The 17,642-nt window shown below is 41.0% G+C and overlaps 1 protein-coding gene across 3 annotated transcripts in view; it reads right to left on the bottom strand.

Annotated features, from left to right (window-relative positions):
• ell2 (elongation factor for RNA polymerase II 2) overlaps positions 1 to 17,642 on the bottom strand; it is a 208,711-nt gene that overhangs the window by 27,354 nt on the left and 163,715 nt on the right. Inside the window, exons 11-12 of one of the 3 annotated variants that reach the window (XM_070884734.1) lie at positions 12,544 to 12,606; positions 5,145 to 9,634 (exon numbers count right to left, since the gene is read on the bottom strand). In XM_070884734.1, the coding sequence (XP_070740835.1) occupies positions 9,518 to 9,634; positions 12,544 to 12,606 (180 nt within the window). In that variant the 3' untranslated portion in view covers positions 5,145 to 9,517. Of the gene's footprint in view, positions 1 to 5,144; positions 9,635 to 12,543; positions 12,607 to 17,642 lie in introns of those variants that run through there. The other 2 variants (XM_070884744.1, XR_011593816.1) reach the window with 2 other exon arrangements.

Raw genomic sequence — 17,642 nt, 5'->3', positions numbered from 1 at the left:
TCCAAGGTCGTCCATTCTGTCATCGAACGCTTGCGTCTGCGCATATTCAGAAGCCGAACTCCAAGCCATCGTCAACAGCTTCACCTTTAAACATCCGTAAGACAAAAGGTCCTCCACCACCCTGACTCCTCCGGTCATCAAAATCCACAGCGCGGCCTTGGACAACGTGGACCATTTTCCATACCTTGGGAGCCTACTATCAGCAAGAGCAGACATCAACGACGAGGTCCAACACTGCCTCTAGTGTACCAGTGCAGCCTTCAGTCGCCTGAGGAAGAGTGTTTTAAGACCAGGATCTCAAATCTGGTACAAAGCTTATGGTCTACAGGGCAGTAGTGATACCCGCCCTCCTAAATGGCAGTAGTGATACCCGCCCTCCTAAATTTCTCAGAGACGTGGACCATATACAGTAGATACCTCAAAGCGCTGGAGAAATACTGCAGCGCTGTCTCTGCAAGATCCTGCAAATCCACTGGGAGGATAGACGCACCGTCAGTGTTCTTGATCAGGCCTTTATCGCCAGCATCGGCGCACTGACCAGTCGACCAGCTCCGTTGGGCGAGCCACATCATCCGCATGCCCGACACAAGACTCCCAAAGCAAGCGTTCTGTTCGGAACTCCTACAAGGCAAGCGAGCCCCAGGTGGGCAGAGTAAATGTTTCAAGGACACCCTTGAAGCCTCCTTGATAAAGTGCAACATCCCCACCGGCACCTGGAAATCCTTAGCCCAAGACCGCCTTAAATGGAGGAAGAGCATCCGGGAGGGTGCAGAGCACCTCGACTCTTGTCGCCGACAGCATGCAGAAACCAAGCGCAGACAGCGGAAGGAGCGGGCGGCAAACCAGGCTCCCCACCCACCCTTTCCTTCAACGACACTCTGTCCCACCTGCGACAGACTAATTCCGGTATTAGACTGTACAGTCACCTGAGAACTCATAGTGGAAGCAAGTCTTCCTCAATTTCAAGGGACTGCCTATGATGATGATGGTCACATACCATGACACAGCCAGCCTCTAGACTGGCACCAATGTTATCTTTGTCCGCGTGACAAAAATTATCACAAGCAACAAATTTGACCCGGATGTAGAAAAAAAAGTTTTTAAAGTAAATGTGATTTTTTTTTTGGACCCTTCCTTCTTGGGTATTCCATTAAAAATTATATTGTTCATGGAAAAGACAAAAGTGTATTAAGTCTTAGAGAAACTTTAGTTTGAAGATGCTTTGTTTTTACACACCATTTCATAGATTCCCTCAAATATAAATCATAGGACTGCATTGTCAAGTGTTCACTCATTGTTGGTGTGAAAGAGAAACCAATGCCCAAACTTGAGTGTCGGGGATAGTTACTTTATCAATGTGCTGTATATCCAGGGGAGAACTAGTTAATCTTTAATCAGCAATGAGGTGTGTTAAATACTCATCTCAACTTTAATCAACTGCTCTGCAACTTGTAACAAAATGCAGCTAGCACCAGTGAATAGCTGTTTTACAGCTAGCCCTACTAGCTCAAGAGTGACATTTGTATTTTTAGAGGCAATTCAGGTTTGTGATCTCTAATGAAACTGATAACCTTTTGACTTTAGTGCCTATTAAACAATATTAGTTAGACTTGTGGTACAACTACAGTTAATTGTGAGCATCCAATATCTACTCTTAAAAAGTGAAAGAAAAAACATCAATGGCATTTTCTCTGAAATAATGTGCTGTTTTTTTTATGGTTTATCATCCAGAATGGCAATTTGTGTCCACTAATTACTGTATCAGTTCTGCACACTGCCCTCTTTCCTGGGATTCTCTGCTTCTTGGGTTGGCTAAGAGAATTGTCTGAACTCTCCTAAATTTCACTGTTACTGGGATGTTCTTCAAATTTCCTTGCAGATTTTGGTAAAATGTCAAGTTAAAAATTGATCATCTAAAAGGCCATTTGACAAAGAGCAAACTCAATTCTGCCAAGCTCTACAAATGTTATATTTATACATTACATGGGACTCAATGAGTTGCATAGTAGGAAATGAAACACTCAAAAGGGACACCATCCTCTGGTTAGATCGACCAGTATGCTTACAAACTATTGGCCCAGAAATCCCAGTTTTTCCTTCCCGCATGCATTCGAATGGATTATAGAAAAAAAATTATGTGCACCTACTTGAAGCTGCTGCGGCCACGCGAGATCCCGGACTGGAGGCCTCTCCTGACTGCACGTTGCAGTGCGTGCACGTCAGGACATGTGCAGGCCTGGAGCTGGAGTCACATGACTCTGGGCAGCCAATCAGGTATAGTATATTCTAATAGTAATAGGAGTTTTGAAACTCCTATTACTATGAATGAGAAACACCCCCAAACACTACATAAAACATTTAAAAAAAACACCTCACAAATACATTATAGAAATTAAAGTTGATAGAAATGTTTGAAAATAAATTTGCCCATTTAAAAAAATTTTTAATTATGGTTTAAAATAAAATTACCCCAGTGGGCAGGGTTTAACATATGTATTTAAGTTTTATTTAAATATGTTTTTAAACTCTTACGCTGGTAACAGTAGGCTATGCAACAAATTTGACCTGGATGTAGAAAAAATTTTTTTTAAAGTAAGTGATTTTTTTTGGACCCTTCCTTCCTGGGTAGTCCATTAAAAATTATATTGTTAATGGAAAAGATAAAAGTGTATTAAGTCTCATGGTGTGCAAAATGAAAGCACATGGTATTGGGGGTAATGTACTGACGTGGATAGAGAACTGGTTGGCAGACAGGAAGCAGAGTCGGGATAAGCGGGTCCTTTTCAGAATGGCAGGTAGTGACTAGTGGGGTTCCGCAGAGCTCAGTGCTAGGCCCCCAGCTATTTACAATATACATTAATGATTTGGATGAGGGAATTGAGTGTAATATCTCCAAGTTTGCAGATGACATTAAGCTGGGTGGCAGTGTGAGCTGAGGAAGAGGATGCTAAAAGGCTGCAGGGTAACTTGGACAGGTTAGGAGAGTAGGCAAACGCATGGCAGATGCAGTTTAATGTGGATAAATGTGAGGTTATCCACTTCGGTGGCAAAAACACTAAGGCAGGTTATCTGAATGGCGGCAGATTAGGAAAAGGGAGAGACTTGGGTGTCATGGTATATCAGTCATTGAAAGTCGGCATGCAGGTTCAGCAAGCAGTAAAGGCAAATGGTATGTTCGCCTCCATAGCTAGGGGATAGGAGCAGGGAGGTCTTACTGCAGTTGTACAGGGCCTTAGTGAGGCCTCACCTGGAATATTGTGTACAGTTTTGGTCTCCTAATCTGAGGAAGGACGTTCTTGTTATTGAGGGAGTGCAGCGAAGGTTCACCAGACTGATTCCCAGGATGGCAGGACTGACATGAGGAGAGACTGGATCGACTGGGCCTGTATTCACTGGAGTTTAGAAGGATGAGAGGGGATCTCATAGAAACATATAAAATTCTGACAGGACTGAACAGGTTAGATGCAGGAAGAATGTTCCCGATGTTGGGGAAGTCCAGAACCAGGGGACATAGTCTAAGGATAAGGGGTAAGCCATTTAGGATGGAGATGAGGAGAAACTTCTTCACTCAGAGTTGTTAACTTGTGGAATTCCCTACCGCAGAGTTGTTGCCAGTTCATTGGATATATTCAAGAGGGAGTTAGTTATGGCCCTTACAGCTAAAGGGATCAAGGGGTATGTCGAGAAAACAGGAAAGGGGTACTGAGGTGAATGATTAGCCATGGTCTTATTAAATGGTGGTGCAGGCTCTAAGGGCCGAATGGCCTACTCCTGCACCTATTTTCTATGTGCCTGCTTTCACCAGACGCAAGAGTTTTAAGGACATTCGCAGGGCAAGAGGTGGACAAATAGCCCAATCGCTGCCGTGGCAATGTCCTCACTCCCGATAAGTGGAGATCTGTCAAGCTGGATTTCACGCCGAAAACCAGCTTTACCGATGCCTTCCCGGATCCGTAAAAACGCCGTACGGATCTGGAGAGGCCACGATTTCTGGGCCATTATGTTTACTTACTAAAGTTCCATAATTTTTTTAAACGTGGAAAGATTTTTCATTTAGGAAGATCTCAATTTTAGTGTAGTCAGTGATTTCATGTGTAAAATGTTTCCAATATGCTGGGAACCTTTGTAAAATAAGAAAAATGGTGGACATAGTTTGCTGTCATAAAAATCACAATGTGAAACACATCCAGTCTTTTTACTTTTTTTGATGTGGACATGCACATTCCTAGCATTTGCGGTTTTTATTTCATGATTCCAGTATGTGCGCAGTCTTTCCATTTCTGTTCACTTGTGGTTGAAAATCCAGACCTCCCAGAAATAAGACCGTAGTTATTTTTTTTTTTATTAAAGACACAAAGAATCAACCTAGGATGCAAATATTAAATCAGAACTCGCTGACCTACACTGACTAGGTCCAGCAATACCTCAATTTAAATTTCTCATCCTTGTGTTCAAATCCTTCCATGGCCATGTCTCTCCCCAGTTCTGTAGCCTCTTGCAACCTTACAATCCTCCAAGAACTCTACCTCTAATGCATCCCTAATTTCCATCGCAGCAACATTGGCCATTTTGTCCTCAGCTATCTAAGCCCCAAGCTCTGGTATTTCCCTCTGAAAAAGTCTCCAACTCTCCTTTTTCTTTAAGACCCTCCTTAAAATATCTCATTGATCCAAGCTTTTGGTCACTTGTCCTAATATTGTCCTTTAGTGTCAAATTCTGTCTGATAACACTCCTTGAAGTGCTTGGAGTCGTTTTACTATGTTCAAAGCGCTGTAAAAATGGAAGTTGTTGAGATGAATGAACAGCCCAATAAGCTCTACTGGAATGCTAAATCAAACCAATTTCACTTTTTCTGCTGGCCTGTACGAGAGGCTACTTTACAAGACAATTCGAGAAACTAGAAGGTCCAACCTATAAATGCGCAAACTGCTGGTTGGTTTCACAGCAACATGAAAAAGTCACTCTCCTAGAAAGAAAACACTGGAGACTGCAGCACAGAAGAGGGGGGAGGAAGTGTTTCCTTTATGTTCTACCCTCAAAATATGAACCAATATGTTAGAGGATCATGAAGGTGACCACCACATTAAAATACTAGTTATTGTTACAGAATTTACAAGTCTTAATAAAACACAAGACTTCTCATATGCAAAGTTGATATTTTAATGTAATTTTTAAAAAATAAACAGCTTACATCACGTGGAATGGAGGCATTGTGGCTCAAATTTTACGTTGTCTTATCAGCGAAAACACTCCTGCGGCATTTCTAGTTTCAATGGTCCAAACTAGATGGTATTTACTGTGTAACTCAGAAATCAAAAGACACTCACAACTGCTACAAGAGACTAAGAATCTAACACATTCCAGTTATGTTTTAATTCCTTCCATTCTTTGTCATCTGTAGTGTTGAATACTATTTCATATCTTTCCACAACAATTCAAACTGCTGGCTTTAACTGCATCCATCAGGGACACATGAGGAAAAGAAACAATTCAATTAGCAATTTGAAGACTTCAAAAAAGGTATTGAGGCAGAAACCTATCCATCTGGCACACATTAATACCAAGATTATAGAAAAGACAGGCATTAATGGGCAACAATACAAGAATGGAGAAAAATATCACTTTCTCAAACAAATACTGTTTTACAAGGAATGAAATTTCACTTTACTCGTAATCCAATAAAAACACCTGAAGCTGCTAGCAAATGAATTAACAGCTCAGAATTTTAACTTATTTATACCAAGACTAATGTGTCACTAGTTTTTGGAGTAGCTATCAATATTTTGGAATAGGGGAGAAACTATTGTTAAATGCAAAGTTTTTTCCTGATCAATTTGCATTTTCTGCAACTGAATATTCTAGTTAGTATGGGTATTAAATATTTTTATTTAGAGGTTGCATATGTTGCCACAGTACCACTGAGATTAAACTGTTTTCAACAGATTACAAATAGTCATCTATTTCTTTAAGAATTTTAACTCAGAATTGGGCTTTTATTTTGGAACAATGATTTCCAATTGCCAGTTAAATGGAGAACTTTGATTGGATTTATTTTAAAAATATGAAAACAAATGCATCAATCAAATGTAATGATCAGAACTAATCAGTTTTTATATAAAACATTTAAAGTTGGACCTCTGATTGCAGTATCTTCAATGAATGCAACACCTTGGCCATAAACCAGATACTTGCAACAGTAAATGTTTGCGTAAACAAAGCCTTGAGTATACCAGTTTTACAGTACAACTGACCCTTCCAATAATTGCATGGATCAGATAGTAATTAAAAACAGTACACAAATTTTCATGTCATTGTACTGCTCATTATTAAAGCACTGATCCCTTTAAGCTTACAAAAGCGAATAATTAAGATTTTTACTATATTCTTGTTCAAAGTAGCAACACAGCAGGTGCCGCAGAACACATTTTAAACAAATGTAGGCAGCTTTGGTGTAAAGTGTTTTGTAAATTAAATCAATTTCTTCAAAATTTGCTATAACTACTCTGGAATGGTTTACTAAAAATCTAATTGCCGACAGGAATTTATGCAGTGAAACTATTAAAGTTAATTATCTGTGTTTCTAGGAGTCTAAGTTTAGTGTAATTACTAAGGAATAGGGTTCAAGTACTTTCTGGCTTCAGGTTTGAATGTGGCTTTGGTCCAAAATTGGATCTAAATACAAAGTCAAAATTTTAAGACTATGCTAAAAATGAAAACGGCTTTCCCTATTAGGATTGATATTTAGCTTTACAAAACAATTTTACTTACTCTAAGGAGCATAGATTAGATTTTGACTTTACATTTTAGCATTGTTGGAACAGGTGAAATAAATCACAGTTTCAAGTATGAAAAGGATCTGGGTTACAGGATAAACCTACAACAATAATCCATGCTCTTCCCCTCCTAAAGCAAACCTACCACAGATCTAAAATACATTCCTACTGTGAGGCCACACTTTGTCTCACTAGGTTACTATCAAATAAAGTGACAACAAAAAAGGCAGCTCAGTAGTACAGATTTCTGTTCTATTAAGTGATAGGCACCTCCAAAAATTCTCTTGCCTCCCCCCACCCCACCGAAAAAGAGCTCCATGTGTGATTTGGCACTTATCCCTAGTACATTACATATACTTGCGAATGTTTGTCAATTAAAGTTGAGTTTTTATTTTTGGCAAGGATCGGAGTAGCTTTACAGACATTAAAGGAGCCTTGAACACTGCTAATAATGAATAATGCACATCAAAACTAATTTTCAGGTACATATTAATTGTGCAGTGGGATGGTTTTGAAGCAGATATATCAAAGAGTGACTGGAACATGGGAAATCCCAAAAGTCTTACTGTAGATTAAGTACAATTAAACCAATTTATATTTTTTACAATTCTCAATTCTAGATCAGATGGCTTCAAGGCCTTCCAGAAAGTTTGAAAAGTTATGGTGTTGCAGTAGGTTAATATTTTGTTGCACCCAAGGATGTACAAATGAGTAATATCACTGAGTGAATTTTTAAGACACAGCAACACATAACTGGAATCTAATTTATGTAACAATTACATTTCTGGTGTCAAATGCAATACCACATCATTGATACAAAGAATCTACCAGTGTGGACAGATCCCAAGTCAGGAGATTTAAAAAAATCTAAATGACTTAAAAAGTGAAATGCCGATTTAAAAAGCCCACAAAAAACAGCTTCTTGTAGATAAGGGATCCACAAATTATCAATGCAAATGCCATTAACAATAATTTGGGGTATTTGAGGAAGACAATCTTGGCTTCATTAATAATATAAAGAACTTTAATTAAGATGGGAATAACTGGTAAAGCACCAATACAAAATGATTGTGAAGTGTGAATCAAGTTTATAGTCCTTCGTGGATCTCATTCCAGTGATTAGTACCGTAAATCTACCATTAATAATGCATTACTCGCCCTCATTGACATCTAAACTATAATGTTTAAAATTAGTCTTTGAGATAGGAAGAGCAAGTTTCATGGTGTACAGCACGGCTGAAGATACCAGAATTTGGAGTGAAGCTGGAGACATAGGAATTTATTAAAGATTCAACCAAACATTTGGCAAACTTTCCAACACTCATTTGTAAACAATATGCTTCCCTTTTCAATTGGCAGCACTTTGAAAAGACAAAAAATTACATAGATTAAATATTAGTCTTAATATTCATCCAAAACCTTGCATCTTCCAAACAAATAACTTAATGTTCCCACATGATAAATTAACTACCATATCAATAGGCATTATACCAACTGAAATGCAATGCACTGGTTTAAGTACAGAGACACTTTATAAATTCAAATGATTTCTTTGTGCTGTTTTGATGGTCACAGTATTATAATTAAATACATCTGTTTTCAGTTATATTCCTGGCAGGCAGGCAGAACAAATCTTAAATAAACTAGTACATGCAGGTGACTGCTTCTTTGTATATAATTTGTTTTCAAAAATACTTTAAAGTAGTATACAAATAAGTCTCCTACATGAAGGTTAGTTTCTTAATTTCCCCAAAACTATAGATCTCTTTCAAATTCTGCACAGTAGCAATGTTTCCATATTAATAAAGCTGATAAATCACTTGAAATGGAAAGGCTTTAATTTCCATGGAGGAAGTAGTACATTTATAGGAAATACCTACAATAACACTCATCAGTTGTTTTGTCCTGAGCATTTGGCTACAGAGAGCAGCTTACTCTTTTCCCCCCTCAAGATGTATATTACATTACATTTACACGCACACATACATACATTCACACAGACACACACACTCCCACATGCACATACTGGGTAGGCCACAGTTAGCTTTCCAATTGTATAGGATAGAAGAAAGCTATGTGTAGCTAATGGTCACTATACTAAGTGTACATAAGCAAACACCTTAAGGCAAGGGGCATAGGGGCTGAATTTGTTTGCATTTTTAGCATATGGTTTGAAATTGCAGCAGAGTGTAACGAATTATAGGCAGTTTGTAGTGCTCATCATATTTTTCATTCTCTAAACCTACCATTTCTATGAATACTTATTGAAAACTATGTGCAAATTGCCTCAGGAACCTTCAACCACTTAAGGCAAAGTGTTTAAATTAGCAGAATGTAGAAAGCACCACATATCTTTGTTTATTCAACTATTTAAGAGTTTGTTGTTAGTGCTATCAATTGTTAATGTACAAATCAAATCAGAGACTGCAGGAGAGTCCAAGTACTCAGCATAATATGATCAGTTTGGATAAACAAAAACATTGGTATGGAAAAGAGTAAAAAGGAAGATGGAGGTTCTAAAGCAAAGAGCACCAATTTGTAAGAAATGGCAGAGGCTGGAGCGCAGCATAGGTGCTTCACGGAAGTAACAGAATTCAAATCATCAAATCATGAAACTGCTGAAAACTTTCAAATCTCAGACATCATACCTAGAATAATGTTTTCCAAAATTCAAAATAAATTAGCTTTGTTATTACACATTTCCTTCTGATCATAGAACAATATTGCAAACTGTCCAGTGAGTTCTAATGCCATGATTGTAGTTGTTGTTTGTCATAATCTGCTATTAGTCTCTTAATGTGAGCCAGTTTGTTATGCAGATATTCACATCTATGTTTCTCTTCATGGTAATTGGGACTATTCTGTAGGCACAAAGGGTAGAATGTGAATTTTATGCAAGTATTTGAATGCTTGAAAAATAAACAGCATTACCCATCAGCAAATACTTAATATATAAACACTTCATATGGCCATGCTGTAACAATTAAAATATATTATAACAATGGAGGTTAGACGATCATTTTTAAAGAATTGCATCAAAACATAGAAAGGAACGATACAACTCAACACACTCCTTTTATGACAGGAATACTCTTCATCTCTATCATCTGGAGGGAGGAGAACATGCCCGAGGGATCTCAGATGCAGTAATCGTGACCATCTTTAAAAAAGGGGGACAAGTCTAACTGCGGCAATTAGAGGAATCTCCATGTTATCAGCCACTGGGAAAATCTTCGCTAGAGTCCTCCTCAACTGTCTTCTCCCTGTGGCCGAGGAGCTCCTCTCGGAGTCACAGTGCGGATATCATCCCCTACGGGGCACAAGGGACATGATTTTTGCAGCGCGACAGTTACAGGAAAAATGCAGAGAACAGTGCCAGCCCTTATACATGGCCTTCAAGCTTACAAAGGCCTTTGACACTGTCAACCGCGAAGGTCGATGGAGTGTCCTCCTCCATTTTGGATGCTCCCAAAAGTTAGTCACCATCCTCCGCCTACTCCACGACGACATGCAGGCCGTGATCCTTACCAACGAATCCATCACAGACCCAATTCAAGTCCAGACCGGGGTCAAACAGGGCTGCGTCATCGCCCCAACCCTCTTCTCAATCTTTCTCGCCGCCATGCTCCACCTCACAGTCAACAAGCTCACCGCTGGAGTGGAACTAAACTACAGAACCAGTGGGAACCCGTTCAACCTTCGCCGTCTCCAGGCCAGATCCAAGACCACCCCAACCTGTGTCGTCAAACTACAGTACACGGACGACACCTGCGTCTGCGCATAGAGGCCGCACGCCGGGACATAGTCGACGTATTTACTGAGGCGTATGAAAGCATGGGCCTTACGCTAAACATCCGTAAGACAAAGGTCCTCCACTGCCTGTCCCCCAGTCATCACGATCCACGGCACGGCCCTGGACACCGTGGAGCACTTCACATATCTCGGGAGCCTCCTAGCAACAAGAGCAGGCATAGACGACAAGATCCAACACCGCCTCCAGTGCAGCCTTCGGTCGCTTGAGGAAGAGTGTGTTTGAAGACCAGGCCCTCCAAACTGCCACCAAGCTCATGGTCTACAGGGCTGTAGTAATACCTGCCCTCCTGTATGGCTCAGAGGCATGGACCATGTATAGTAGACACTTCAAGTTGCTGGAGAAATATCACCAAAGATGTCTCCACAAGATTCTACAAATCCCCTGGGAGGACAGGCGCACCAACATCAGCGTCCTCACTCAGGCTAACATCCCCAGCATTGAAGCACTGACCACACTTGATCAGCTCCGCTGGGCAGGCCACATAGTCCACATGCCAGACACGAGACTCCCAAAGCAAGTGCTCTACTCGGAGCTCCTTCATGGCAAACAAACCAAAGGTGGGTAGCGGAAACACTACAAGGACACCCTCAAAGCCTCCCTGATAAAGTGCAACATCCCCACTGACACTTAGGAGTCCCTGAACCAAGACCACCTTAAGTGGAGGCAGTGCATCAGAGAGGACGCCGAGCACCTCAAGTCTCAATGCCGAGAGCATGCAGAAATCAAGCGCAGGCAGCGGAAAGAGCCTGCGGCGAACCAGTCCCTCCCACCCACCCCTTCCTTCAATGACTATCTGTCCCACCTGTGAGAGTCCATGGCTCTCATATTGGACTGTTCAGCCACCAAAGGGCTCACTTCAGGAACGGAAGCAAGTCTTCCTCGATTCCAAGGGACTGCCTATGATGATGACTACTCTTGCCCACAATAAAAACTTAAAACAAAATACTTTGCTCACTCAAACATTCCTTAATCAATAGTTATTCCATATGTTTTCAAACAAACAGTTCTATAGTTAGCATTAGAAACTTATTGGAAATTTATGTATATATTATAGGGGGGATTTTCTACTTTTTTTTATTTTTGGCCAGTGATTTTTTTTTAAAATCCAATAAATTGTCATTACAGGGTGTCATTTTCCTTTATTTACATGAAAAGGTTTGATTTTGTTTTGTTTTCAATCTTTTAAACAATTGTTACTGTTATTGATCAGATAGTAATCGTTTTGAAGTCCAAGACCATTGTGGAAACGAGAAAAGTAATAAGAACAAACAAAATACAACTGTTGCAAGTTATAGTATTTTTGGTACTTCAATTTTTCACCCGAGTTATAGATCTTACAGTTTAGCTTACCCAGCAATATTCACTGCTCACAGCAATCAAAATCTGCACACAGTCACCAAGAAGCAGACTTCTTGTGGTGTAATTACATTTGGGAGCCATTTTGTGCTTTCAAAAATCACCATTTATATTGCAGGATATTTTCTATAGCACTGCATCCATAATTAAGAAACTACACATCCAAATACCTGTCCATGTGCAGCAATTTGCCATTTGTAATTTCTTGCCGAGGGCCACTAGTTCCTCTCCTCTCCTCTCCATGAGAAGGTCGTTATGGTACAGGACAGGAGAAAAACACTTAAAGGGGTGGGTACGAGTGCTCAATGATAAGCATCTTTGATCACTTAGATCCTCTGCACTGTACGGGTGTGCCATCCTGTATTTGGTGTTCAAATCTGGAGTGGGGCTTAAACCCACAACTTTGACTCCATGCAGACTACCAAGGAGCAAGCTGACTTAAGTACAAACTAATTCATATGAAAAGTTTGAAAAAATATCGAGGACAAAATTGAACAGAACATGGCACTGCATTTTAACTCCAATCGAATACAAACTGGGAGAGAAAATAAATGGGATTCCATGTGAAGAGACTGCACCATTTCAAAACTAATTACTAACCTTTGTAATTTTCCAGTACTCTTGCAAAACTTCCTCATCGATAATCTGCAAACAAGTGGTGATCTGTTACATGAGCCAAAATGATGTCAGGGTTAAAGACATTACACAGTACTTTTCTCCAAGTTTTAATGCCTCATTGTTCAACATAATAGAAAGTGCATAAATAACAATGGATAGGCATTTTCTAAAGCACTCGGACTTGCAAATCAATGCACATAAATTACCAGAAGGATGCACACAAAAACATTTAACTATAGTATAGCAAGCTCTAAATATCTGACCTGTAATTTAGTAACCTTGGTACCAGTTAACCATTTCAGTGGGGATCAGAAATTAAAACAAGTGAAATAGAATAGCCATAAAACTTTGAGAAAATATATCATCTTGGAATTTAGATGGAAGCAATGTCAAATCAGGGATTGTTTTTTCAGGTCTACTTGATTGGATTGACAAAAATATAGCAGGGATAAAGTAGGCAGCCATAAATAAATAAATGAATGTTTCCTCACTGAAGTCGCAGAATTGCCATCTTAGCAGTGGACCATTTTCCATGCCTCGGGGGCCTCTTAACAAGAGCAGACATTGACAAGATTCAACACCGCCTCCAGTGCGCCAGAACAGCCTTCGGCCGCTTGAGAAAAAGAAGGTTCTAAGACCAGGCCCTCAAATCTGCTGCCAAGCTCATGGTCTACAGGGATATAGTAATACCCACCCTCCGGTATGGCTCAGAGACATGGACCATGTACAGTAGACACCAAGTCGCTGGAGTAATACCAACAATGTCTCCGCATGATCCTGCAAATCCCCTGGCACCAATGTTAACATTTTCGACCAGGCCAACATCCCCAGCCTCAAAGCACTGACCACACTTGATCAGCTCCGCTGGGCAGGCCACATAGTTCACATGCCAGACACGAGATTCCCAAAGCAAGTGCTTTACTCGGAACTCGGCAAACGAACCAAAGGTGGGCAGAGGAAACGTTAGAAGGACACCCTCAAAGCCTCCCTGATAAAGCGCAACATCCCCTGACACCTGGGAGTCCCTGGCTAAAGACCGCCCTAAGTGGAGGAAGAGCATCCGGGAGGGCGCTGAGCACCTCGAGTTTAGTTGCCGAGAGCATGCAGAAATCAAGCGCAGGCAGCGGAAAGAGCATGCGGCAAACTTGTCCCACCCACCCTTTCCCTCAACGACTGTCTATCCCACCTGCGACAGGGACTGTGGCTCTTGTATTGTACTGCTCAGCCACCTAAGGACGCATTTTTAGAGGAGTGGAAGCAAGTCTTCCTTGATTCCAAGGGACTGCCAATGATGATGATAACATGCACTAAAGTGACAAGTTGTTTTCATGATGTATTCAATGTAAAATTTATCAAAATCACTTGATACAATACTACTAGATATACTGACTGGGATGTTCAATATGCTTTGAGATGGAGGGGGATGTGTGTGTTTTTGAAAAAAAATTTAGAATCTAGTGTTTTTGATTGGTGAGTAAGCTGGAGTGTTTTTTTTTTAAGTTTTAAGTTTCTTTTTGCTAAGCAAGTTCATAGTCTATTAAATAGAGGCATGGCAGGGCAACTCAGTCCCGTGGAATGCACATCCTGTACCATGTGGGAACTCCTGGATGTTTCATGGCTTGGATCACATGTGCAGAAAGTGTCGCCAGCAGGAGCAGCTCAAGCTCCAGGTTTCAGAGCTTGAGCGGCAGCTGACATCACTGCAGTGTATCCGCAAGGCTGAGAACTTTGTGGATAGCACGTTTCAGGACGTGGTCACTCTGCAGCTTAAGAGTGTGCAGGCAGAGAGGGAATGGATGACCGCCAGACAGACAAGGAGGACCAGGCAGGAGTCCCCAAGCGCAACTCGCTCGCTAACCGGTTTTCAGTCCTGGATACTGGTGAGGGCGATGGTTCCACTGGGGAGTGCAGCTAGAGTCATGTCCACAGCACCATGGGTAGTTTCAGCAGCACAGGAAGTGGTGGAGGTGGAGGTGATGGGGAGGAAGAGTGGAAGAGCAATACTGGTAGGGGATTCGATAGTTAAGGGAACATACAGGCGTTTCTGCAGTTGCAGACATGACTCCAGGATGGTATGTTGCTAACCCGGGTGCCATGGTCAAGGATGTCACTTAACAGCTGCAGGACATTGAGGGGGGTGGGGGGGGGGGGGGGGGGGGGGGGGATGAACAGCAGAGGTCATGGGCTATATCAGTATCAATGACATAGGTAGAAAAAGAGGGAGGGGGTCCTGCAGGCATATTTTAGGTAAGAGATTAAAAAGCAGGACCTCAAAAGGTAGTAATCTCCAGATTACTCCCTGTGCCACGCACTAGTGAGTACAGAAATAGTAGAGCACAGATGAATGCGTGGCTGGAGAGATGGTGTAGGAGGGAAGGCTTTAGATTCCAGGTGTCATTTTGAGGGGGGGGGGGGGGGGGGGGGGGGAGAAACTGTACAAGCCAGACAGGTTGCACCTCAACAAGGTAAGGACCAATATCCTCACAGGGGGTGGTTGCTAGTGCTATTAGGGAGAGTTTAAAGCAAAGCTGAAAATGGAATGCAGAAAATTAGTAAGCGAGTTTGGAAGACAGAAGAAACAAAGGCTAGAAAATAGACAACACAGCAGTTGGCAGTGCTAAATGGTATGTACTTCAATGCAAGGAGTCGAGGGAATAAGGCAGATGAGCTGAGGGCACAGATTGACAAGTGAGAATATGATATAGCTATTACTGAGATATGGCTTAAAAGGCCAACTCAACATTCCTGGTTTTGGGTTTTCAGATGAGATAGAGGGGGGGATAAAAAAGGTGGGGTCACAGCATTGATTAAAGAAACAATTACAACTATGAGGGGTGATATGATATGTTCGAAGGATTAGCAAATGAGGCTATATGGGTTGAACGGAACAGAAAAGGGGCAATCACACTGCTGGGCATGAACTACAGACCCCCAGTCAGAGGGAGATAGAAGAGCAAATATGTAGGCAAATTTCTGAGAAGTGCAAAGACAATAGGGCAGCAATAGTAGGGGATTTCAACGACCCCAATATTAACTGGGATAGAATTAGTGTGAAAGGTTTAGAGGGATGTTATAAATCAGGGATGCCTAAAAATGTATAAAACTGATACATGTGCTGTGTTTTAAATCGTTGTTTAGAACTTGGAGATGAGAGGTCTCCTATACTAGTAGTAGATGCTCAGAAATACTAATGTCTTGGTATCCTGCTGAGATGTTATAGTATTTTACACTATGACAACCATGATCTGTGGTTTTCAAGTTAAAGCTTCAGTTTACTTATGTATTTTTAAAACAATTTGTATAGAAAAGGCTTAGAATCAAAGGAAGTTTGTAAGAGTTAACATAAACATGTTGCTACGTCGTAACAGAGATAACGGCTCTGGGGAAAGCAGTTTTCTGGTTTGGCTTCATGGGATCAAAAGGAGACGAGAGGAGAGGAGAGGAGAGATTTCCACAGGAAGAAACTCTGGATTAGTATAAACAAAGTGACGTGGCCAAAATCGTAAGACATCTTTAAGGCGGGTTCTTGAAACACGAATCGAGACAAAGAACGAGAAATCTTATTGAATATTAAGTTTTATGGGGAACCTCTATAGATCAAAAGGTCTCATCAATATCCAGGATCAGATCCACCCCTAAAAAGTGAATAAAAGTAATACTCAGATTGTAGTCACAAATGGTGTGAGGGGAGAGCAAAACAGAAGTCGAGCTGGTCGAACACTGATCCCATGCTTTACCAAAGGAAGCTCTAGACAGAAAAAGAGACTGCATGCCAAAGAACTGCTCATGTGCGCCAGCCGTTTGTCCGATCGCGATGGGCATTAACCATCTGTTACAGTTGTATGTTTTTGCTATGTAACAATGTTTTATATGGTGTCTTAAACTCTGGTTAAACACAATATATCCATCAGATTGGTTTACAGTTGATTCTGATTATTAAAGTGAACAGAGATAGCCTTAAACTGGCATATTTTTCAACATGGAGCAGAATTCTTAAAATGCACCCAGGAAAACTTTTTTTTTTAAGCCAGTACGTAGCAAGCCCAAGAGGGCGCGGTTCTGGACTTAGTTTTAGGGAATGAAGCTTGGCAGATGGAAGGGAATTCAGTGGGAGAGCATTTTGGTGGTGGTGATCATAATTCAATTAGATTTAGGGTAGTTATGGAAAAGGACAAAGATGGACAGGAATATAAGTTCTCAATTGGGGAAACGCCACTTTTACTAAGTGGAGAGATGATTTAGCCAAAGTGGACTGAAAACAGCTACTTGAAGGTGTCCGTGTCAGAACATTGGGAAGCATTCAAGGAGGAGATAGTGAGGGTTCAGAACAACTAAGTTCCCTTAAAGAAAAAGGGTGGGACTAACAAATCTAGAGCCCACTGCATGTCAAGGAGCATATAGGGTACGATAAAGGAAAAAAGGGAGGCTTGACAGGTACCGAGGGCTTAATAAGTGCAGCAACCCTAGAAGAATATAGAAAGCGCATGCTGGGGGGGGGGGGAATTAAAAAGAAAATGAGGAAAAGAGAGAAGGGGCATGAAAAAATATTGGCAAGTAAAATTAAGGAAAACCCAAAGATGTTTTATAAATTCATTAAGAGCAAGAGGATAACTAAAAAAGAGCAGGGCCCATTAGAAACCATAATGGTAACTTGTGTGTGGAGGCAGAGGACGCGAGTATGGTTCTTAATGAATACTTTGCATCTGTTTTCACAAAAAAAAAGAGGGGCAATGCAGACATTGTAATTAGAGAGATATATTAAATGAAATCAAAGTAGTGAGCAAGGAAGTATCAAGGAGTTTAGTATGCTTGAAAATGGATAAATCCCCAGGCCCGGATGAAATGTATCCCAGATTGTTGAGAAGCAAGAGGGGAAATAGAGGCTCTGACCATTAATTTCCAATCCGCTCTGGCTAAAGGTATGGTGCCGAAGGACTAGAGGACTGCTGATGTACTGTTTAACAAGGGAAAAAAGGATAAACCGAGTAATTACAGGCTAGTCAGCCTAACCACGGTGGTGGGAAAAATTCGGAGGGACAGGATAAATCTTAATTTAAAAAGACACGCATCAATCAAGTATA

This window comes from Pristiophorus japonicus, chromosome 1, assembly GCF_044704955.1.
Source record: "Pristiophorus japonicus isolate sPriJap1 chromosome 1, sPriJap1.hap1, whole genome shotgun sequence".
NCBI lineage: Eukaryota > Metazoa > Chordata > Chondrichthyes > Pristiophoridae > Pristiophorus > Pristiophorus japonicus.
The sequence above is the reverse complement of the archived record's forward strand: the minus strand, read 5'-3'. Positions and strand labels throughout refer to the sequence as shown.